Source organism: Mustela putorius, unplaced genomic scaffold, assembly GCF_011764305.1.
Source record: "Mustela putorius furo isolate JIRA1106 unplaced genomic scaffold, ASM1176430v1.1 tig00000174_pilon_pilon_pilon, whole genome shotgun sequence".
Classification (NCBI taxonomy): Eukaryota; Metazoa; Chordata; class Mammalia; order Carnivora; family Mustelidae; genus Mustela; species Mustela putorius.
In genome coordinates, this window is record NW_025421304.1 from 9,179,574 (window position 1) to 9,204,634 (window position 25,061).

At 38.6% G+C, this 25,061-nt stretch overlaps 1 protein-coding gene across 4 annotated transcripts in view; it reads right to left on the reverse strand.

The window, feature by feature from the left end:
• The window catches only part of NETO2 (neuropilin and tolloid like 2), a 63,527-nt gene extending 39,062 nt beyond the window's left edge, over nt 1–24,465 (reverse strand). For 3 of the 4 annotated variants that reach the window (XR_006605571.1, XM_045076025.1, XM_045076023.1), the window contains exons 1-6: nt 24,349–24,465; nt 12,761–12,817; nt 9,960–10,100; nt 9,019–9,267; nt 4,952–4,996; nt 4,742–4,869 (exon numbers count right to left, since the gene is read on the reverse strand). Coding sequence is in view for 3 of the 4 variants with exons in the window: in XM_045076025.1 (XP_044931960.1) it covers nt 4,742–4,869; nt 4,952–4,996; nt 9,019–9,267; nt 9,960–10,100; nt 12,761–12,817; nt 24,349–24,382 (654 nt within the window). In the remaining variant the exon portion in view is untranslated. The remainder of the gene's footprint in view (nt 1–4,741; nt 4,870–4,951; nt 4,997–9,018; nt 9,268–9,959; nt 10,101–12,760; nt 12,818–24,348) is intronic. The other variant, XM_045076024.1, reaches the window with a different exon arrangement.
• Nucleotides 24,466–25,061: the final 596 nt, after the last annotated feature.

The following is a 25,061-nucleotide window of genomic DNA, read 5'->3' on the forward strand; positions in this document are numbered from 1 at the left end:
AAACTACATCATTCAATTTTCTAATATTAAACTGTCTAAGAATTCTAGGTCATGATTTCTAAAAAAAACTTTACTAGGTTTAGTTTGCTATTGCTTAGTTTTTAGAGTCTCCCCCCCTCCACTTGACAAATAATCCTGGTTTATAACTCTTCATGTTGTTTAGTTTTAATAGAAAAGGCTGGGGAATGTTCTTTTTTTCTTCAATTTTCTGAAACCATTTATATAACATGTTCCTTGAGTACCTGATAAAATCCAATTTGACCAATTTTTTTGTTTATATATTTTAAGTACAAAATCAATTTTGTTAATTTGGTAAGATTTTTCAGGTTTTCTATTTCTGATTTAGTTTCTGTAAATTTTATAAAGTGTATATAAATATGTGTGTGTATATATATAAATATATATATACACATACACATTATATATTTCAGGAAATTGTCCATTTAGACTACTTACAAACTTATCAGCAAATAAAATTACTTATATTCTTATAGTCTAAAACAGTGTGATTATGGAAAATTTCAAATGTGCAAAAGCAGACAAAATAGTATCAAAACCTTGTCCTCATCCCCTAGCTTTACCAGTTATTAACTCAAGTCAGTCTTGCTTGAACTATAACCCTCCCACATCTGCCTCTCACATACAGAAAAAAATCCCAGAGAGAATTCACATGTCAACAGTTCTATGTGTATTGCTAAAGACCACTTAAAATATGATCAGTTCTATTATCAAACCAAATAAATAATTTCTTCATATCAAACACCACTGTTCAGACATCCGTCTTGTAGTGTTTCCTATTTTTATACTTTGAATCCACAAGTTCATCTGACTTTACACTTCTTTTAATCTATATTCACTGCTTTTTTTTTTTTCCCCTTTGCCATTTATTTATTGAAGAAACTATAGGGGTTTTTTCTCTTTTGTTCAGCAGGTTTTCTTCATAGTTTGTCATATTAAGAATTTTTAAATCTCTGCTATGGTAGATTCCTTTTCCTTTTTTTTAAGATTTTACGTATTTATTTGAGGGAGAGACAGAAAAAGGGAGCACAAGCAAGGGGAGAGGCAGAAACAAACTCTCTGCTGAGCAGGGAGTTGGACCAGGACCATGTGTGGGGCTCAATCCCAGGACCCGATGACCCTGAGATCATGATCTGAGCCAAAGGCAGTCGCTTAACTGACTGAGCCACCCAGGCACCTCTATGACCTTTTCCATTTCTAAATTATTATTTAGGTCTTTCTGACTAAATCAATCTTGGCAAAGGTGTACCTCTAGTTATTTTTTACAAAGGGCCAGCTTTTGGTTTTGTTGATTCTTTTTAAAATGCCATTTGTTTCTGCTCTCATTAATTACCTTTTCTTTGGATTTCTTTGGGCATTCTTTTAACTTGAGTTGAAACTTGCTCATTAAACTTTTTCTTCGTCTAAAAGAAATATTTATGAAAACTCCCTTATAGCACTTTTAGCTATATCCCACACATTTTGATATTCTTAATTTTATTAAGTGTGTTTAAATTTCCACCCTGATTTAATCTGTGACTTATTAATTACTAACTGGTATATTATTAAATTGCCAAACATATGGATTTTAAAGTTATCTTTTGGTTGCTGGTCCTTGATTTAATTGTATTATTGTCAGAGGGTGCTCTGCATAATACAAAGCACTGGTATTTCAGACTTTTGTTTGTAGTCTAGCGTATGGATGAGAGTTTATAAATGTTTCATGCCTGCTCGCAGAGAATGCCTATCTGCTGGATGTTGGGAGTAGGACATGTCTCATCAAGCATACTGTGTTGTTTAAATCTGAGCCTTACCACTTTTTCTGTATGCTTGATTAATTACTGAGAGGTGAAATTAGTTACCCACTATAATTGTGGCCCTGTCAATTTTCCTCAGCAAATGCCAATTCAATTCTGTAAATTTTGAGGCCATATTAATACATAAAATTGTAAATTGTATCTTCCAGGGTGTCTGGGTGGCTTGGTGGGTTAGAGCCTCTGCCTTTGGCTCAGGTCATGATCCCAGGGTTCTGGGATCAAGACCCGCATTGGGCTCTCTGTTCAGCAGGGAGCCTGCTTCCCTTCCCCTCTCTCTGCCTGCCTCTCTGCCTACTTGTGATCTGTCAAATAAATAAATGAAATCTTTAAAAAAAAAATTGTATCTTCCTTGTAAATTGGTGGCCTTCTTGATTTCTATTTTAATAGCTATATCAGATCTCTTTTGGTATTTGTCTATTATTTCTTTCCTTTTTCCTTATTTTCAAAATTTCCCATAGTTCTCCTAAAGCAGAATATACCTGGATTTTAATTGTAGCATTTGGTCCATTTATTATTTTTGCCCAGAAATATCTTAATTTGCTCACATTCTTTTTTTTTTTTATAGATTTTATTTATTTGTCAGCCAGAGAGAGAGCACAAGCAGGTAAAGCGGCAGGCAGAGGCAGAGAGAGAAGCAGGCTCCCCCCTGAGCAAGGAGCCCAATGCGGGACTCAATCCCAGGACCCTGGGATCATGACCCGATTTGTTCACATTCTAAAATGATAGTTGAATACTGAATTTGAGATTGGCAGTTACTTTTTTTTTTCTCAGCACTTTCAAGACATTACTCTATTGTCTTCTGGCTCCTATTTTGCTATTAATGATTCTCACAGCTCTCTTTTTTCTCTAGTTGTTTTAAAGATTTTCTCATTGTCTGTTGTGGCCAATGTAATGAGGTGTCAATATAAACTGTTTTCTTGCTTTGGGAGTCACTTGGGTCAGTGCTTTTTGTCAGCCTGAACATTTTCTTGCTAAAATCCCACTATGCCTCCCCGACCCCGAGGTACATTCTGGGTAATTTTCTCAGATCTATCATTTAATAACTATACCTTTTACTTGAAGAAGCTCTACTTGGTGATTTGTAAAGTATACCTGGTCATTTTTCTTTCTCGTTTTTTTGATTCCTTCTTGTAAGATACTTAAAACACCTAACTTCTTAGGCATCAAAGAAACTTCTTGCTGTTAGGTCTGCTAATTCACTCATGATGGGTTGTTTCTTTACGTTTTCTAATTTTGGGTTGTGAGCTTACCTTCAGCAGTATTTTACTGATGGCAATCCTACAGCCTCTGTGGTTATTTCGAAGATATATTGTGTCTGTGTATGAGAGAGAGCACAAGCAGAGGAAGCAACAGAGGGAGAAGCAGACTCCCCACTGAGCAGGGGGCCTGATCCCAGGACCCTAGGATCATGACCTGAGCCGAAGGCACTTAACTAACTGGACTACCCAGGTGTCCCTCTGTGGTTATTCTGTATTTATTTTTGCCAGGTGTCTAAAAAGATTTTTGAGGCCAGGACCGTTTTGTTAATTTGTAGACTAAGTGGTTCCTGGATTGGGCCTGGAATGTAAATCACATATGTCCCAAATTCTAGTAAGAACATGTTTCTAGGTAAAAGCTTTAGGGGAGACCCCAGCCTTATCCTGGGACTGAGCCTAGAAAGGTAAGCTTCTTCACTGTTAACTTATTAGTGGAAGAGGTTTCTAATCTACCACTTCACAGCAATTATACATCCTTTTAAGGGTTCCAGTTTTATGTGAGGGACCTCATAAACGTCACACAAACTTCAGGCCTTTTCTCACTGTGGTTAGTAACACCAAGCTCCCGGCAGGTCTACTGGTGAGTAGCTGGAGGATACTAAAATCAGCAAGAGATATTTGTACCATCAGTTTCAGTTTTCAATTTATTGGTCTGGTTTCTATTTCTCTCTCTTCATTTCTAGTCCATAAGAATTACCCTTTTTTGGGTGGGGAAATCTTACCTATGCTTTTTAAAAGGGTGTCTGTTATATTTTACTCAATGAATCCAGATGTTTTATAACGGTCAGGATTTCACGTTATCTAATCTGCGCTATTACCATAACTTTAAATTTGATTTTTGCAATTCTTTTTAAAAAAATATTTTATTTTGTTTATTTGACAGAGAGAGAGATATCACAAGTAGGCAGAGAGGCAGGCAGAGAGAGAGAGAGAGAGAGAGAGGAAGCAGGCTCCCTGCTGAGCCTCTGCTGAGCCTGATGTGGGGCTCAATCCTAGGACCCTGAGACCATTACCTGAGCCGAAGGCAGAGCCTCAACCCACTGAGCCACCCAGCTGCCCTTATTTTTGTAATTCTTTAATGGTTTGTTCTCTTATCCTCACTTTCTCTTTTCACATATATCCACATTAAATATAATTTTCACTGTGAATATTCCTAGAAGTATAAATTAAGAGCAAAAAGCAAAAGTAGTCAGCAACCAATCCCAATCTGTCAGAGTTATTTAAAAACATCCATTACTGCAGTACTTTCCAATAACAGCTCCACATCGTTAGCAGACGACAGCATGGAAAGAACCCAGAAGCAAGACTTGCTACATTTGTGTTTTGGTTTAGACTCTGCCATGACCAAATCTATGAACTCTGACAAGATGCTTCATCCTCTTGTGGTCTGTTTTTCCTCCTCATAAAGTTCTTTATGAATCGGTAATCATATGGATCAAAACTTGCACCCCTGATCTAGGAGTACAAAGATTTTAAGACTCTCAATGTTTGTGTCATCTTCCTGAAACTATACTGCAGTGTACTTAGAACTTAGGTGGCCAATCTGATTGAAATAAAAGTTGCATTATCAGTTTCTATAATAGCAAGTATCTCCATGAATCAAAACAATACATGATGCTAATCAATGTCTTACTATGTTCTTCTCTAAAATGACCCAATGCATAATAATACCTTGGCTTTTGGAGTAGCTTTAATTGTCCATATGCAATCAACAGCTTGACCAGGTTTTGTTTTTTCTTCTTGTTCTACCTGACTAGAACGCACTATTCCATCAGCTCCCGAGAGCTCAAACTGGCAATCTAGAAAGAATAGAGGAACGATGCTCAAAGGAAAATATGACTGATTAAAATACCATGAGGAAAAAGAGGTGATATACTAAACCTGGGATAGGATTTAAAATACCTCCTAGGTAAGTAAAGTCTGGATCTGTAATAGAAAAAAGAAGAAAGTGATTGGCATTGAGATAGTGTAGAGTTACATTAAGGCTTCATGTCTTATGTCTAATCTTTCATTTAAAAACAAAGCAAGAGAAAGCTTTCATAGGTGTAGAATACAGAGCACTGTTTTAAACCTGGGCATGTTTAGGTGCTTATTTATAGGAAAAGTTTTTTTAAAAATGGTAATGTTTATACTTTTGATTCCATCATGAATAACTTATTTATGCCACCTGAAAACTTGCAACCCTCTGTCAAGAACAATAGCTAGACCATTAATGGATGCATGAATCAACATAATACAGTATACACAATGGAATATTTTTTCAGCCTAACAGAGAAATAAGATTCTGATATATGCTGTAACACGGATAAACCCTGAAATGTTACACTAAGTGAAATCAGACAGACACTAAAAGACAAATATTAATAATAATATGGAAATAAATGATTCCATTTATTGAGATCCCTACATTAGTCAAATTCATATAGACAGTAAGTACCAGAAGCTGGAGGAAAGGGAGAATGGGCAGTACATACTTAATGGACAAGGTTTCGGCTTGTGTTAACAAAAAAGTTCTGGAAATGGATGGTGGTGATGATTACACAGAATTGTAAATGTACTCATACACTTAAAAAGGATTAAAATGGTGAATTTTATGTTACTTTTAATTCAACACACACACGCAGTAGGAGCTAGTGAGCAGTGTTTTCAAAGTGGCAGGGAAAAAATGAGTACGTGGTATATAAGATATTCTGTCCAGTGAAGTAGTTCATAGAAGACCAAAAACCAATAGTTCATATCAAAATAACAGATTTCAGCAAATTGGTCAGGTATTTGATTTTTATGAACCAAATCAATTAACTGAAATAATGAGACTTTAAGTGTCAAAAAGATGTTAAAAAATCTTATATATGAATCAGATCTTTGTTAACTAGTTTAGACTACCTGAAAGAAAAAAGCAGATATCAAAAGCAATGCTCTTAATCGAATACTGTTTTTAAATATTAAAAATCAGGCTTTTTAATACATAAAGATTCTTACTTGAAGAAAAGTAGCTCTTTTACTATGAGTTTATGTATCAGAAAAGCAACTTCATATATTATGATTAAAATACAGACAAATTATAATAAAACACTAAGGATTTCTAGACTATATTAGCTAACATTTGCATTTTATATTACTACAGAGTTTCTACATACATTATGCTTAGTATCATGCTCAGGAAAACTATGTAATATTTTACCTTGAAAATGAGGAAACTGAATGAGAGAGATTATGATTTTCTTAGATCATATTTATAACGGCAAAGCCAGGACTAGCTTACAATTCTCCAGACAATTTTTCTTACCCTATCATACTGCCTCTATAATGTGGGTGACGAGTCCACAGTTTAACCATTACAAGAAAAAATATCAAAATAAATGGGTTGAACGGGGTAGATTTTTTAAACCTGGGTGATTCAGTCATTAGGCATCTGCCTTCAGCTCAGGTCATGATCCCAGGGTCCAGGGGTCGAGCCCTGCATCAGGCTCCCGGCTCAGCAGGAAGCCTGCTTTTTTTTCTCCCTTCTCCCACTCCCACTGCTTGTGTTCACTTTCTCTCTGTGTCTCTCTCTGTCAAATAAATAAATAAATCTTAACCCCCTCCCCCAAATCAAAATGAATGGGTAACGCATAACTGTCTAATTATGGCTGTGTCTAGTTATTTCAAGTCATACTTATAAAATAAATTTTGTTTAGGGATCAGTAAATCTAGAAGACTACAACTACTAATAATGAAAAGTTGGTATATTGTAAAGATTTCATATATTTGTTTGTTTTAGAGAGACAAAGAGAGAGTGCACCCAAGAGGCAGGGGAAACACAGAATTTCAAGCAGACTCCATTCTGTGCGTGGACCCCCGATGTGGGGCTTGATCTCACGGTTGAGATCATGACACCTGACTGACTGGGCCACCCAACACCCCAAGAAATCAGTATATTTTAAATGAAATTCTCTGGTTACTGATTACTGGTTATCTATTGGTTACTGGTGTTATCCACTGAGGATAGAGAACTCTTAATGAATTGTTAATACCTGAAATAACAGTTACTGGTGTTATCTACTGAGGATAGAGAACTCTTAATGAATCATTAATACCTAGAAATAACTGGGATAATTCTGGAAATTTTAATGCAATAATGACAACATCCTAGAATAATTGTCTGCACATGAAGAAATTCTGATTCATTTGGCAGGTAGGTCCTATCACTTTTTACTCCACTGCAGTTTAATTAAATTTGTCTTTGACTTTTCTCTACAGAAGAGCTGAAACTGTTGTTGTCCCCTTTCGGCAAGGCTGGGTTTAGTTTATTAAGTTAAAGAGGAAAGTCTCTGAGATGTATTCTCAATTAAGCTAAAAAATTTCCCCCTACTTTTTAAAATATGATAACTATGAAGAAAGTATCTGGAATTAAGGACAACTTTAACAAGAATTGAGCATCCAGTTAAATACAATAAACTGTACATTGAAATAGGTTTTGCAGGCTATTTAAAGATCCTGAGATATTTTAATCGAGCAACTTTTTCGTTCTGGCAATTTGGTGTATATAATTCCTATTTAAACTTTCAAATTAAGTTTTTTTGGTAACTGTAATTTTTAAAAATTTATTTTTATTATAGTAAAATATGTTATCTTTTCAGCATTGAGAACATAAACACTGAAACAACACTTAAAAATTCCCATATTTACTGACAAGAAAAAAAGCTGATTATGTTGTTCAGGCAAAAAAGCAGGTAATTTAATTGTTGTCACTTATGTAAAACAAAATAAAGAGATACAGAAAAACATCTGAAGGGATACCCACCAAATTGTTAAAGTGGTTTTTTTATATATAGGATGGTAAGATTATAGATTTTTCATTTGGATATATATTTTTTTTAATTAACAAATTTCTTACATGAAAACAAAAGCAAAGAGATGATATACTCGGTACATTGTTACTTTTTCATCTTGTTAGTCTCTAAGTTGTTTGAAGACAGGAGCACTAACTTGTAGATCTTTGTGTTTCTGCATTAGGGATATGCACAGTCTTACACCAGAGAGGCTTTGCAGGTCTCAAAGTGTTTGCACATACTACAGGGCAGAATAAGATAGGCAGAGTGGGTTGAACGGGGAGAACTTAATCCAAATTCTCAGAACCTGTACTTTATGTGGTTTAAAAAAAAAAAAAAAGTGAATATTACATTACAAAACAGAAGATGGGATTAAGTTAAGGCTTCTGAGAGAGGTAGGGACTGGAGTGATGTGGCCACAAATCCAGGAATGCTGGGGAAGCCCCCAGGAGCTAGAATAGGTGAGCAATGGATTCTCCCCTAGAGTTCCCAGAAGAAATGTGGAGCTGCTGGGTTTTCTGCCCTCCAGAATTCTGAGAGAATAAATTTCTATTATTTTCAGCTGCTAAATTTATAGTTGGGTAAGGCAGTCTCAGGAAAGTAATAGATCAGGTATTCCCATTTTACCAATAGCAACCCTCAGGTGCAACTGTGCTGAATAGTCTTACAGCTGTCAGGTAACAGAGAACGGATTCAAACACGGGTCTTTTGCTTCCAAGTGCAGAGCAGTTTGTATTGCTCAATATTTTCTAGAGATTTTTCAAATGAGTGGTTAATTCAAGCATTCCAATGGAAAAAACCTGCCAAAATAATTTTTGGTAAGGATTATGAAAATAAGACAATTTGCTGAATTATCTTTTAAAATACATTTATCTTGATGTTTTTAGCCTTGATATTTATTATAAAACATAAAGAAATCTAAGAAAACTGTGATACCGTCTATGAAATGCTTCAAAATTCAAGTGATACAGTTCTATTTCCAATTTTTGGTTTTATTCATTCATGAAGTGATTTCCCTTTGGCCTTGCTAATTTCTTTAAAACTTTGATTTGATTAACTTGACTAAATTCTCTCTTTTCCAGACATAAGATTCTAAAACCAGAGTAAACCCACTAAAAAAAAAGACAACTTCATTACCTGGAATAAATGAATATTTTGCTCGAAATCCCAGTCCTTCAAGTTCTTCATCAGAACTAAACTTAATCCACATGAATCTCCCTGTTGATCTAATTAGTGGAGGGCTCTTCACACCACAGTAACGATCTATAAGTGGAGAGAAACCAAATGGCCCATCTCGAACTTCCAAGTGGTCAAACCGACATTCAAATGATGGTTCTATATAATAATGTTCATCAAAGGTCAACTCTATTCTTTGACGTGGAGCAGCTAGAAAACAAGAAGCAAGCAAATCAGGGCAACACAAAGTATAAATGTCCTGACACAAGTGGAAAAAGCAAAGCAACTGCTCTGTTACAGTTCCACAGATAAAAATCACGAGGACTGTTATATACGAAATTCGTAATTCATGTTACACTTTATATCAATAGTAACAACGCTGCTCTGCAGAACTACACTGATGTTTCCCTGTGGAATATGCTGTTTATTAAATTAGTTAAGTGTACTTAATTGATTAAAATTAGACTACAAAAGCTACTGCTTAGTTCATGAGATACAATGAATAGAAAAACAGAAGAAATGACAAGACCTAATGTAACTATGGACGTAAATTTGCATTAAGGCGTCAGAGATGCCGGTGAGTTTGAGTCCCTCCCTCCCTCCCTTCCTTCCTTATTAGAGAAGTTTCTCACTTACACTGATGCATCTGGTTGAATTATATCTTAGGAGATTCAAAATTCCTATAAAATTTCAACTATTATTTTGTTATTTGTTCCAGACATAATATATCCAGACATAATCTGGATAATAATTTATCCAGACATATTTATAATTACTAGAGTTTAATTAAAATACATGTATAAATTTTGTTCAAACTGGCTTAAACTGGGCATCTTACCAATGTACTCAGTTTTACAATAAAGTAAAAATTCATCTGTTAAAAGACAGAAATTGGTTAATACCTTCCAAAATGTAGATACACTCCTTGTTTGGTGGATAAGAGTCAGGATAATTTGGTGAAGCAAAGTGACCTCCATTGCTGGTTCGAACCCAAATGCCACACTGGGTTGCGGGAATATGCTTGATTCCAATATTTTGTCCATCTTAGGGAAAAATGGCATTTAAAATATGAATTACAGCAAAAGAGAACAGCATTCTTCTCTTTCCCCCACAATTCAACCACACAATTGCCCACTCTATGTTACACAGATAGTGTATATAATTTTGCAAGAACCACTGCCAAGTTTAGCGCAACAAACTGAATACAGCGGAAGTGTGAGAAAGGTAAAATTGTATGCTGTGCTGGTGGGAAGAACTTGCTGCTAGAGGACAAGTTTGCCCTGTAGGAGAGCAGGGAAATAAAATGCTTAGATTTTACAAGGGCAAAGCTGTGTGGGAGAATCTGATAAATCAGTGCAACTCTACAAAATTCAGTTCTAACATAAAAATAAAAGGATCCCAGGGGTTTATCTCTGGTATGGTACCTCTATATTTAGTTTAGCACAAAAGCCAAAAAGGATCCAAAGATTACAAAGGGATTTTAGTTAAAGATTGCAGATTGAACACATGCATTTAGTTTTTTCTCCTTAAACTCCACTGACAGTACTGGATTTTTTAAGGGCAAAAATAACCCCCTGAAAAGGGACAAAGAGGTGCAAACACAACTGGCAGTATTGGTGAGCAGAAGAGGGCATGACAGGTGGTGGTGAAACTGTTCTTTCTAAAAACAGGAGGCCTGGCTAAAAGTCTTTTCAGAATCAGTCTGATTTCTAACACCCTCCCCTACTCTACAAATCTAGGAAGCTGCTGCTCTGTCACCACATCAGAAAATGAGATGATTCCTTTGCAGAGGATAAAGCAACGTTACAGGACCAGGAGACACCCGGCACAGCTGGGGGTGACCACACTAGCCTGCAAACAAGACTAGGAATGTTAACACGGCCAACGGCATTCCTGGTCTCTTCCCCCACTCAACTCCTTCAAAGCCTCTAGGTGAGATGCAGAACGTCTGTCTGAGCTGGAAATGGAAAGCTTCCTATCTGGGGATTCTCAAGAGTCCAAAGGAAAAGTGCCAGCAATATGGACTCGGAATTCCCCAGTGCTGGGTCACTGACCAGCGAGGGCCACGGCAAACAAGTCCTCCTACACCTACAGACGGCCTGTCAATCAGATTTTAGTGCACCTCTCATAAATAATTACCAGATATTTGAGGAAAGCCTCTAACACAAACAATGAATAAAAAACAAGAAGAAAGCAAATCTGAGGAAACAAAGATTATATAAAAAAACAAACTAAAAACTAAACAAAACTGTCATTTAATCCCCTTGGATTAAAAAGAGGATATTTATAAAACAAGAATAAGGATACTTTAAAAATATTCAGAAAACAAACATTTTCTAAAAATAAAATAAGAAAAAGAAAAAAAAAAAGGAAAAATTAGTAGAAATTTTAAAGCAGAGGACCGCAAAGTGTAGCTCTGGGCCAAATGCAACCTGTGGCCCGTTACCATAAGGCAAGTTTACAAAGGAACACATCGATGTCCATTCATGTGCCTATACGGTGCATAGTTGTTTTCATGCTACAACAGCAAAAGTGAGTAGTTGCTCCTGAGACTGTAAGGCCTGTAAAATCTTAAATATTTACTGTCTGGCCCTTTACAGAAAAAGTTTACCAATTTCTGGTTTACAGGGTAAAGCTGGGGAAGTCTCAATACAGACTGAGAAGAAAACAAGAGTAGAAAGACAGATGGAAAATAGAAAAACAATCCCAAGAATACTCCATAACCAAACAAAAATTTCTTAAGAATAAAACAACAACAACAACAAAAGAAAGAAAAAAAGAAATTTAAAAACTTAAACAAGGAGAAAAGAAATAAAAACCTAAACTGAAAAACAAAATTTTCATATGGAAAAAGCTCCATGAGTGACTTAAATTCTCAATATAGGTGTGACCAGAATTATGACAGACTACACCAAAACAGGTGGTTCAGAAGGAAAGTAATAGAACACTGGTATATAGTCAGGGGTAGAATAAGTAGGTGCATGAAAGAGCTAAATTTTCATCTTCTGTGGTGGGAAAATATTGTCTAAATATGTAAAACTGAAGTAATTAAGGAGTAATAGTATAACATATTATTTAGAAATATGCAGGGAAATACCAAGATTCAGCTAAAATTCTGGTTATCCCCATGGAGAAGGAAGTAGAGTAGCAGAGGACAGAAAACTATTATTTCATAATTAGCTATTCAGAATACTTTGATTTTTGTCACGTGTATGTACAAGTTAGATGAAAGTAAAAAGTAAACCAGTAAATGTTCTAAACTCTGACATGAAAATCTGGTTGGAAAAGCACACTAGCTTATCTTCTTTCATAAACAAGGATAATGAGAACAGGTCCACAGGGCTTTTAACAAGATACTGATGGGAATATTTCATTTGTCTACATTGAAAAAAGGATTTTTATTTTTGCTGAGTGATAATGCATGAATCTCATTTAATTTTTGGATATAATCCATAGTGTGCTAGGAGCTGCTAGTGATGCCCATTAAAAAAATTTATCAGCAAGTCTTTATGTTGACAATTTACTCTAGTTAACTGTAGCTGAACCCAATAAAATTGAAGCTGCTAGGTTGACAGAAAGCTTTAGGTCATTGGAACACCCCAGAGGGATTATGGAAATAGTATTCAAAAGTTGCAGTCCTTTCCAATAAGCCATCCCACTCACTGTCCTGAATATGTGTAAGTCATCACTGAAAGTACTTTACCTTGGGTCTTTTGGGCCACAGCAATCCCTTCGACTACAAGTATTGTTATTAACAACACTAGAGAAATAATAGAAAAGAAAAGTTAAAACACTGAATCTAGATCACATTTTACTAAATCTATAAGGAAAATCAGATGGTAAAGAAAGGTTAATTAAGTCTCCTACTCTTACTGACAGTCAATCTCAAGATTTTTAAGGGTAAAATGTTATGTTTTGATTTACTATTTGACACTTAAGACAACCCAAGAAAACCCACAATTGATAATGTAGTCATTTACACAAGCACTACCAGTATATGGCATGTAAAGCATTTTTCAGTTTATGATAGATTTAAAACATAGTTTTTTGCAAAAAACTCTGTTGACCCCAATTATACTACATTTACTGTACTTCATCTCAAAAAGAGTTTACATGCATTATATGGCTAGCTCTACAATGTATTATGCCAGTAAAAGTTCAATTAGATTACCTGACCTGTGAGAAATTTATTACAAAGACAGAAGTAAGGGGGCAGCAGTCTCCCAGAAATCAATTCAAGACATTTTATAACTGTGTAGTACTATGTGGTGTCCTGCATTACAAAAGCCAGTATATTTAGAAAATGAAGCCTTTTCCCCAAGTTGAACATTTCGGAGACCCAGTCAATAACACATTGAGTTGTTTTGTATATGTATGTATTTTGGTTCAAATACATTAAAATTCTTTTAAACATTTTATTTTTATGAATGGTGCACTGATATCTTTCACTCTCCCTTTCAATGGAAACAATGGAAATCACAGTGCCTCCAAGTCCTGTGTGAACTGGAGTTTTTAATAATTCATTCAATCAATGAGCACTGACAGAGCACCTACTGTACCAATGGGTAGCAGGCACCAAGGACACACAGATGTTGCGGGGCAAAATACAGCCAAATAGTTAAGAGTATGCACTTTACTAGTTAGGTGGATCCAGGCTGGGATTCCAGTTTACTGTGTACCTGTTGTGAGGCCTTTTTAGCTCAGCTTACTTAATGGTAAAATGAGGCTATTTCTCCAGTAGCACCAAACCTCATAAGGCTGTTTGAGAAGATTAAATGAGATGATGACACACATAGTACTACTTGTTATATGCTAGGCATTCTGCTAAATAAATGATAAGAAACTAAGAGTCTTAAGGAGTCAATCTACTGTCAAAAAAGAATTTACAAGGTAAACAGAAGTTTAATAGGAGTTATACAGAAAGCTTAACGGAAGCAGAGACAGGAACCACTCATTCTGCTGGGTGTTAAGACCAACAGAGTGAGGAAAGTTCCAGAAATAGAAGGTATATTCTATTTGGATGTTACAGGACTACAATCTAGGATACAGAGAAAGAAACAGCTTAGACAAAAGCATGGAGGAGCACGATCTATGGAGGTTGGTGAACTCTTGAGTATCAGAGTTGCACAGCATAAGAAGGGGATGGTGGTGCACCAGGTAAGAAACAGGATGAGGTCTGACGGTACAAAGGCCTGACTGTCATGCTAAAGAGTTTGGACTTTTGACTATAATGAGAAGTCATTTGGGGTTTTTATTATTATTTTTTAAAATTAATTAATTAGGGGTGCCTGGTTGGCTCAATGGATTGAGCCTCTGTCTTCGGCTCGGGTCATGATCTCGGGGTCTTGGGATCGAGTCCCGCGTCGGGCTCTCTGCTCAGTGGGGAGCCTTCTTCCCCCTCTCTCTCTCTCTGCCTGCTTTTGATCTCTCTGACAGATAAATAAATACAATCTTTTAAAAAAATTAATTAATTATTATTTTAAGGTGGGGTGGGGAGGGGCAGAGGGAGAGAGAGACTCTTAAGCAGGCTCCACACTTTCACAACCTTGAGATCATAGCCTGAGCTGATAGCAAGAGTCGGATGCCTAACTAACTGAACCCTCCAGGAACCCCTCATTTTGGGTTTTTAAACTAGAGAATGATATTATCCCATCTGTGTTCTAGACCAATAATCCTGATGGTTTCATGTAGTCTAAACTTCCAAAGAGAAGAGAGAAAGCCATTCGGGAAGCAAAAATGATAAGGTCTTGAAGCAGAGCAGTGGTACTGGAAATGGAAAGGAGGAGAGATCTATAACATGATTCAGATGTAGAGTTAACCACAAATGGTGACTTACAGGACGAAAGTGGTGGAAGAAATGCGGGCATTGAAGTGAAGTTGCTAGTTAAGTGACTGGTAGATGCTCATATCATCGTTCATGCAGTAGCATGGACTGAGCATCCACTACCCAAATTGCCAATGAAAAAAGATAATTCTTGCCATTCAGTAGTTCACATTTTGTAATCTAATCACCAACATCTTCATCGTTAGCTTCCTGTGTCCTTGCTGACCTTCGTCTCCTCTGTCTTCTCTCAACAACTTTCGCTTCCCCTTCCCTTTCTTTGGTTGCCAGCAGTGTTGAAGCCCTCATGTTATATAGGAAAAATTCTCCCTTCGAACTCTTCTCAACTGCACTGGATCACGTTTGAGGAATGGAGAATTGAAACATGTTTTGCTTTTTTCCTAAACAGAATATTTATGATCAAAAAGAAAAACCTAGAGTAATATGAGGTATCTGACAATTCAGCAAATAACACATCCATTTCTATCAATTTGTCTTGTTAGAGAACACTATGTCCCAAGGCCTATCACTCAGATGATACACAACTGATCAAAATTTTGTGCTCAGTATACCTTTCCTCCTGAATCATACGCATAACAACTTACTAGTTTTCGCATTTATAATTCACAGTATGTAAGTAACACAAAGCCATTCAGACAGCGCAAGTAACAAGTAACCAAACTGAAACCAGGAAAGCAACAGTAAAACTATGGTAAAAGGATGAACAGTGCCAGTAAAATTATATAATGATCAATAAAATGTGTCTACGTAAAATATCTGACATGAAATTTACGGATTGTGCAACTATGGTAGATCATTTTAAAAAATAAAATTATAAGCCCAAATAAACCTATTATTCTTTTCTACTTTATTTAAAGAGTTGCTCACAATTTTCTTTTCCCCCAAATATTTAAAAAACTATCCACAACTCAATCAACCAAATGAGCTGTGCTACTGAATAAAAAAATCTTATACAAAGAACAGGGTGAATCTGCACAACAATCAGGGACAGAAGCATTTAGTGATACAGTTGTGACTGTTAATCATTCTAAATTCTATATCGTAATAAACAGTTTCCTGCTAGTTGTATAATAGGATCTTTGCAAATTGCTTGTTATAACCAGGCTTGGATATTCAAACAAACTCCATTAATGGCAAACACAGGACTTATTTAGTACAGGAAGCAGGGCTGTGGTGCTTTGTTCTGTCTTCCGTTCCAACCACGTACCACTGTTCCCTTCTTCCTCTTACCGAAAGGATCAGTAATGTCTTAAATTCAGAAATACCACACATTTTTATTTCAAAGATCATGTGCCCAAGAAGGCACTAATTCTTTAAGGTAGAAATCCATGCCAAAACAAAAATTGTAAACTGCTTAACCATACTGTTTAATTATATAGAGAACTGCTTGTGATGTGATGCTTAAAACAGGAGTGCCCACCATTTATCCCCATGTATCTGGTTCTGGAGTTTAGTTGAGGCCCTGTAATGATGTGTGTGCAGCTGGGTGGCTCAGTTGGTTAAGCACTGACTCTTGATTTAGGCTCAGGTCATGGCCTCAGGTCATGACTGAGCCTGGCCACGAGCCCCATGAGATTGAGCCAGGACAGGAGCCCTGTCTAGAGCCCTGCAGTGGGCTCCACGCTAGAGTGTCTCTCTCTCCCACTCCCTCTGTCCCTCCCTATACCTCCTTCCCCTCTCTTAAAAAAAAAAAAAAATTTTTTTTTTAAATGGAGATTTACATGATAAAGACAGATGTTGTTCAAGGATCAAGGATACTCCTTTTGCCTAGAATCACTGTCCTAATAGCTCTAAGAGTCTTCTGCCCAGACCTTCTAGTTTAAGGCCTTACCTTCCACTGTAAAAATCAGTATCAACTTGATTCTTTTTACTGTTAATAGTGGAAACCCTGGCAAATGCAATAAATACTGGAAAGGAGATAAAATTATTATTTATAGATAACGTTACTTAAAACCTAGAAAGATAATTACCTGGAAAATTATTATACCTATTGAGAGAAGAGAGTTAAGACTAAAATAAATAAACAAGTAAGTAAATAAATTTAATACAATGGAGAAACAATATGTTTTGGATAATTAAACAACATAAAGGTAACACTTCTTCCCAATAAGTCATATATTTAATTATATTTTAATCAAAATCTTAGTTTTCTGGGGGACTAAAAATATTGCTGATGCTCATCTTGAAGACTTTTTATATTAGCTAAGGAAAGTTAGAAAATAAAAAGACATAAAATACATAAAAAATACTTATTGTAAAGCTACAGTAATTAAAAATGTAGCAATGGTATAAAAAGAAATAGATGATCTGTCAAGAAACATATCCAGCCCCCACTGTACTACAGGGTCAATCCTTGAGGCTACTACAGCAATGAACCAAGTAGTCTTGGTCCTTATTCTCAAGGAACTTAAAGATAAGAAGATGGAAGAAAAGAAAAAGCTCAAGAAATACATATATATATTCCAGAATTTATGTATGGTATTTGAAACTCTCAGTGAAAGGATAGGTTTAATAAATGATTCTGGGGTAACTTGATAATTATTTGGGGAAAAAAAGCAGATCCCTGCCTTCATGCTAAATAGAAAAATAAATACCAGATTGAAAAAACAAAAAAGGTGAATTATGTAAGTATCCTTTGAGTGGAGAACACCTTCACTTACTAAAGACAAATAAAAACTACAAATAACTGAGAAAAAAAGATTGTCACTAGAAAAACGTGTCAAAAACCAAAACAGTACAAAAATTTAGTCTACTGTTGGTCAGGATATAGGAAACTGACATACACTGTCACTGGACTGCAAACTGGCATAACTTTTTGGAGGTTAACCTGGTAATATATATCAGGGTTTAAACATGCACAAATCCCACCCAGCAAGTCTACTTCTAGGGGGGAGAATGGAATCAACTGGGACAGTAGTGTGCACCACGATCACCTGGAGAACTTCTTAAGACACAGATTTTGGGGGGCAGGTTTTACTTCCAGAGTTCCGACCTAGTAGGTCTGGGGTTGGGCTTGAGAACTTACATTTTAACAAATTCCTTAGCAATGTTATAGCTGCTGGCCCTGGGACCATGCTCTGCAGCTCAGCCACCGCAATAAGGGAATGACAGTATACTGCAAGAGACGGAAAGAGAATGCCCGTTTCCTCCACGGATGTGGAGATGGCAGGGGCGAGGCTGGGTCAAGAGGGAGGAAGCAGGGTAGAGGGCAGGCAAAAAGGAGTCAATGAGCTCGTTTTGGAAATGTTGTTGAATGCTTGGTACCTATACTCATTATGTTGCTACAAATATTTCTTATTTCTAAACCTCTGCACTTGCCATGGATCGCCCTTTGCTTCCACCAAATTACCTTTACAGGGTCTAAAACCTGCTTCTTCTAGGAAATTTCAAAATTAATTTCATTTGATAGCATTCGGATTTTTCACTTCTATGCCTATTAGCAGTTTTCTATCTGTCTGGTTCTGTTTCTTTTACTTTTACACAAGTTTACACAAGACAGAATATATTTCTTGCAAGTATACAAACTTTTGTGGTAAGTACTTAAGGGCTAGAGTGAAGGCTATTAGTACTAGGGACCTAAGCTCCTTCAATTTTATTGTTCAGTTGTCTATGACTTTCCCTTCCAAGTTCATCTTATGGTCCCACATGGATGCCGAAGTGCCAGCCATTATATCTTCATTACAGCTTCCATGCCTGTGTTAAGAGCCAGAAAGAGCAAAAAAATAACACAGGACATTCCTCCTTCCTTTAAACATATTTGCCTAGAATCTACAATGATCTCAAAATAAAAATTTTAACTGAACAAAAAAAATCACCGCTTTCTTCAAGTTGCACACACATCTAGTTGACCACTCACTGAGTCATATGGCCACACCTAACCCTAAGGAAAACTGGAAAATCTAGTGTTTCCATTGGGTGGTCACAGGCTTAATTAAAATTCAGAGAATTACTGAAGTGTAAGATGGATATTGGGAGACAACTGGTTATTTCTGCCATGTCCCCTACAGTCTATTCTGTACTCAGCAGCCAGTGACCCCTTTAAGACATAAACCAGACAAAACTTTCATAAAATCTTCTAATACAGTCCCATTACATTTAGAGTAAATTCATACCCCCACACTAACTCCAGGTGTCCTATGTGATTTAGCATCTAACCACTTCTCTGACCTCCTGATTGCTACAGAGGCCTTCTTCCCACTACTTCAATATACCAAGCTAATTTCTTGCCTTAGGGACTAGCTTATTCCTTTCACCTAGAACCTCTCTGCCTGGCTGGATCCTTCCTGTCATTCAGGTCTTGTAAGGACATTCTGACTTCTGAAGAAGCTCTTTACTTTCTCCTTCATTCTGTTTTATTATATAAATATTTTAATTATTATTTATATCACTTGCTATTTTGCTTATTATTTGTCAATTCCTACTAGAAAGAGGAGCCTTGTCTGATTCACTGATCCATCTCTAGTGACTAGAAGACTGCTTGGCGCACAACAGCATTCAATAAAAATTAGATGAATACCTGAAATGACTAAGCATGGTCCTGATTACATCCTTTTTGTAACTACAACATGCAGTACAAAGTCCTGCATTAATAAATTAAGAAGCACACATCTTGGTTAACGGTTGTCATGTTGACCCAGCTTCTTTTTTTAAGCATAAGTCAAGGGACAGAAAAAACACTGACTTTTTTTCTTCTCAGATATCCAGCCACTAAGCTTACTTTTCTCAGGCTGGCTCAATTTACCTCTGTTAGTATTTAAATGTGTCTCTTTCCAATAAGCCTTCCTGTTTTAAGCACCAAAGTGGAAAATGTAAGATCTGTAGAGTCTATCACGAGATGCCAGATGTTACAATGGCCGTAAGGTCTCCTTGCTCTTTACTATTTTTTAAATTTAATTAAATTAGTTTATTTATTTGACACACAGAGAGAGAGAGAGAGAGAGAGGGAACACAAGCAGGGGAAGCAGGAGAGGGAGAAGCAGGCTTCCCGCCAAGCATGGAGCCCAATGCAGGACTCGATACCAGGACCCCAGGATCATGACCTGAGCCAAAGGCAGATGCCTAACTGATTGAGTCACCCAGGCACCCCAGCTCTTTACTATTTTCTATTATGAAAGCAGAATGGAGTTCAATGAGAGTCCACATAATACTTGAGTTAGTAGTAACTTGTTTTTGATAAAGCTATGTTCCTCAAAACAGAGTACCCAAATTTAATCAAACTCAATTTTACTTAGTTAAGAAAGAGGATGGACTTGGCGAACTTTGGGATCTCCAACCTACATATGCTAATCAACTGCCAACCACTTTAAGAAAGACTAACTATAGCAGAAATGCTTTCTTTCCTGCAGAATGTGGCAACCTCCTTGCTGGCCAAGTGTTCCTAAGAGGGCAGTTTTATATGTTCTCTTTTTATAGGAGTTTTCTTTAGACATTCACAGCAACAAATTTTAAGTTGATCAGGTCACATTTTTAAAGAGTGGTATCTTCTTACCCACTAGTGCTGTAATTTCCAACATACTAGCCCAGGCATGTTTAAACATGTTTAAACCAACATGTTTTAATATCATTTTGCTCAGGAAGAACTGACGTTTCAGATTAGTACACTGTAATTTTGAGTGATAATAATAAACATGTTAAAAAGTATTAGTTCTGGGAGGCCATTCCAATGATCCTTTGAGAGGGTGAGGTCCTTCACCAATTACAGCAACCTGGCTCTTATCTATTATCTTTGCATAGTTTGTTTTTTTTTTAAGAAGACTTTATTTATTTATTTGACAGAGAGAGAGATCACAAGTAGGCAGAGAGGCAGGCAGAGAGGGGGGGGAAGCAGGCTTCCTGCTGAGCAGAGAGCCCAATGTGGGGCTCAATCCCAGGACACTGAGGCCATGACCTGAGCCAAGGCAGGGACTTAAACCACTGAGCCACCCAGGCGCCCCTGTATAGTTTGTTTTTAAGTACACCCTCAGAAGAGTTCCTTTTGAGGAAGTTCTCCTCTACAGAAAGTCTGGAAGCTAATGGACCCAATAACATTTTAGGGTTTCCTTTTCAAATCAAAGACCATAATAACTGGGATTGTGTAGTGATTGAGGGACACATTTTTTAATCAAGAATTACTCTGCAAGGAGCATAAAATGAAAAAAATGAGACTGAAAAAAAAAAAACCCCACAAAACTATAGGAGACTGCTGAATGGGTAATAACCAAAAACATAATGTGAGATTATTTTAAAACTTTGGATATGAACTTGTTTTGTAATGCACATGTGTATTACAGGGCTGCTTGTTTTTTTTTCTCACGGGTGAATCTGGTTTCAAAACATAGATAAAATGGATTCTAGTTTGAGGATTTACTATAATAAAATAAGTGTTTAGTCAGACTTCAATTTTCAGCCTTAAAACATTTCCCTTCTTCCAGGGGAGAAAAGCCAACAAGTTAATTTTTAATAAGACGGTGTTTAAAGCTTCACGATTAAAAGGACAGCTTTCCAGTACTGCACTTATTTTTGGATAGTTTACTAGTTTTTGGATGAGGCATGTGAAAAATCGACAGGAATTAATTTTTGTCAGTCTCGGGTAAGATTTTTAAAAATATAGTGCCGAGGGATATTAATGCTGTTACACGATAAATTTTATAGTAGTTTATATAGTTTAAATATAGCTGAATCTAATAGGATTCTTCTAAAGTGTGAAGAGTGAATAAAATAGTAAAAAATGGGCTTATAATACTAATGCAATATTTTCATGTGACTATGATGCTTACTTAACTTTGACAGAAAGTTAAATCAAATTTTATAAGACCCGGAGGGATCATAAACAGTTAAAAGTGAATTATTCAGTTTTAACAACATATGAACTGTTTGAAAAGCCTAGTAGAGTTATCCTTTTGTTCTTACCACTGAGAGTAAAACAAAAAGAATCAATGGCATCTTAAAGAACATTACCTTCTACTTAAGATCTCACACATTCATTATGGATGATTTGTTTTAGTTAAAACTGACCACAATACTGCAAACAAGGCTTTGGATAGGTAACAGCTATAATTATGCAAATATTAAATAACTGCTTGTGATAAGAACCTCTTCAGCATTGAAGCAATTCACCTCACAGAATACTTAAGGGCTGCTTTTTCATGCCTTAATGCACACAATGAATGGGAGCACTAGGAAAATCTAGTATTTTTCTAAAAAGATAATTTAAAAAAATTAAAAATAACAATTTTTATATAGATAACACACAGCATTTGGTAAAAAAAAAAAAAAATCAAGGGTTACAAATGGGGGTGCAGTGAAATAGAAGTCTTCCCTTCACTCTGGTCTCTATCTCCCAGATTTGCTTCTCACAATCAACTTTCATTTATTTCTTGAATCTTTCTAGACCAATTCCCCATATTTACAAGCACACACACACAAACTTTAGAAGACTTAAAAATAGCTTGTTTCATCTCTAGCAAGCCTACAGCAACTTAGTTTGAGCTTTAAAAATGCTCCAGCATGTAAAACAATTGTAGGTTTTAGTGTACACTAAAAAGCAAAGCCAAATACTACATTGTTTTCACTGTCAGCTCTGCCATCACCACAGCATTCTTTCCTGAAAGGCGCAACAACTAAATGCTTCACCACAGTGACCAGAGAGGGCAGTATGTACCAATGACAAAAGCATAAGCAGAAAAGCTGCAAATACCTTCAGGATTCAGGAGGACCAACAATTCTGTCCTATCCCGCTCAGTTCCCATAAAGTTCCGCAGGTAGAGCTGTGTAACAGGGCTAACTTATTTCTCCTTAGGGGGCTGCCCAGATGGAGTGTCATGATGTCGATAACCATAAAGCAATCAAGACAACGAAACAAATCTGGATAATGAACACTAACCGAAAACCTATTGTGCATATAGAATTTATTTTGGAAGAATAAAACAATCTAATTTCCAAGGAATGGCTACACAAATTAGGATTTACAGACAGGAAAACTATACTAAATTATCAGAGTTTTAAATTTTTTTAAAAGATTTTATTTGACAGAGAGCGACATAGCGAATGAGGGAACACAAGCGGGGGAGTGGGAGAGGGAGAAGCACGCTCCCCACCGAGCAAGGAGCCTGATGTGGGGCTCCGGGCTCAATTCCAGGGCCCTGGGATCATGCATGACCTAAGCAGAGGGCAGACGCTTAACGACTGAGCCCCCCAGTCGCCCCCAGAATTCTAAATTTTAATTTAGTGAAGGAATCACTAAGAATTCATGGAGTGATATGAAATATTCACTAGGTAGAAAGTCCTGGTATAAGTCTGTAAGTATACAGTTGGGGAAATATTTGAAATTAAACTGCTGAAGTCTCAGTTATACATTAGGAAAATCTGGAAAGCAGGCAACTGTCCAGTTAAAATTAAAAGCAAAATTATACTGAACTTTCTAATAAACAAATTTGAAAAAAGTAATTTGGAATGGGAAAAAAAAAACCCCAACATTTGTCACTGTACAAATATCAGGATACAATAATCTCTATGTGACACTGCTAATACAATACCGTAACTCCTTACCCAATACAAAAAAGAAAATAATTTCATAGCATTATCAACATACAGCTATTCAGTTTTCAATTTAAATCAGTGGGGGAAAAGGGAAGCCGTTTTTTGGTGGTGATGCTGTTCCTCTGACGACTGAAAAAAGGAATTATTCAGTCCGAGTTTCGGAAGCAACTTTGTATCACAACCTTAATAATCCATGCATAAAAATTTCAAGGTAAATTAACACCTCCAGGAAAATGCAAAGCAGCTCTAGAGTGTTTGGGAGCTTTGTACGCTTGGCAAGCCCACGGTTTTAATTCCCAGTGCCACAAATCAAAAAGAACCAGACACCAGCGGCACGGTATTCCGAGGTCCCGGGAAGCGCCGGGGCGCGGCCGCGAGCGGCGGGCTCTGGGCCGGGCCGAGCCGGGTCTCGGCGCCCGCAGTGGTGCCGCAGCCTCCGCGGCCGCAGCAGGTGGGACCCGGCCCGGCTCGCAGGCCGTTCCGCCACCAGCCACCCGCCACCCGCCACCCGCCAGCGCGGGGCTTGTCGAGAGCGGCTCAGCGACGCCTCGGCCGGGGCGTTTATTGTTTGCGTGGAATGACTTTGTCACTGAATGCTGAAAAAGACCGGCCTTGGCCCCAGTTACACGGACCCCACAACTTTGCGAAGCGATGCGCGGAACTGAAATGAAGAGGCGCGAGGACACGGCTCGGAGGGCCCCGCCGGGCCGCCGCTTCCCGTCCTACCGCGCGTTCCCACCAGCGCCCCGCGGAGCCTGCCCGCACGCAGCGGGCTGGGGCAGAGGCGCTGCGCGAGCAAGTCGATCCGGCGGGGCGCGGGAGCTCCGAGGTCCGCGCGGACCAGACAAAGAGGCGCGTCGGGCGCCCGGGAGGGACGCGAAGACGCCGGCCTCCGCCCGCAGGGGGCGCCGTCCGCGGCCCCCGGCGCTTACCTTTGAGGACCGCGCAGAGCTGCTCCAGGGCCATGTTCCCGAGCGGTCCGGCGCTTCGCGAGGGGCCGAGGCGGTGGCGGGGAGGCGGCGGCGGCGGCGGCGCGGCGCTCACGGCCCGGCGCGGCGGCAGTCCCGCTCGGCCCCCATCGCCCGCCACCAGGCTGCCTCTCCCCGCGGGGCAGGGCTCAGGTCCTGCAGCGCGCCATGCTCGAGTCCCCCGGCGGGCTCCCGCGCTGCCCGAGCCCCCCGACGGGCGCCGCCTCTTGCTCCGCGGCGCTCTGTCCCATCGACCGCCCCGCAGCCGAGGCGCGCTGGCGCGAGGGACGACACCCGCACGGGCCGCTCCTCCCGCGGCCGCGGCGCGAGCCCCTCCGAAGTGGCGGGCGCGGGGAGCCCAGGCTCATTTAAGCAGGGAGCGCGAGCGCCGCGTGCCGGCCGCGCCGCCTGCGCGCTTGTGCCCGCCCCCCGCCCCCCATCCCCGCCCCCCGCCCCCGCCCGCGTGCCCCTCGCACTCTCCCGGCCAATCGCCAGGCCCGCCCGCGGCCTCGCACCCCGGGAGGGCAGCGCGCCCGCTACCGTTGGGCTGGGGGCGGGGCGACGAGGAGCTGGGCCCCGCGGTCCCGACCCCTTCGGCAGCGAACCGCGGCTCCGAGAGGCGGGCGCTGGGGGAGAGCCCGGCCCATCCCCCGCCGCTGCTGGGCGTCCGGGGTGAG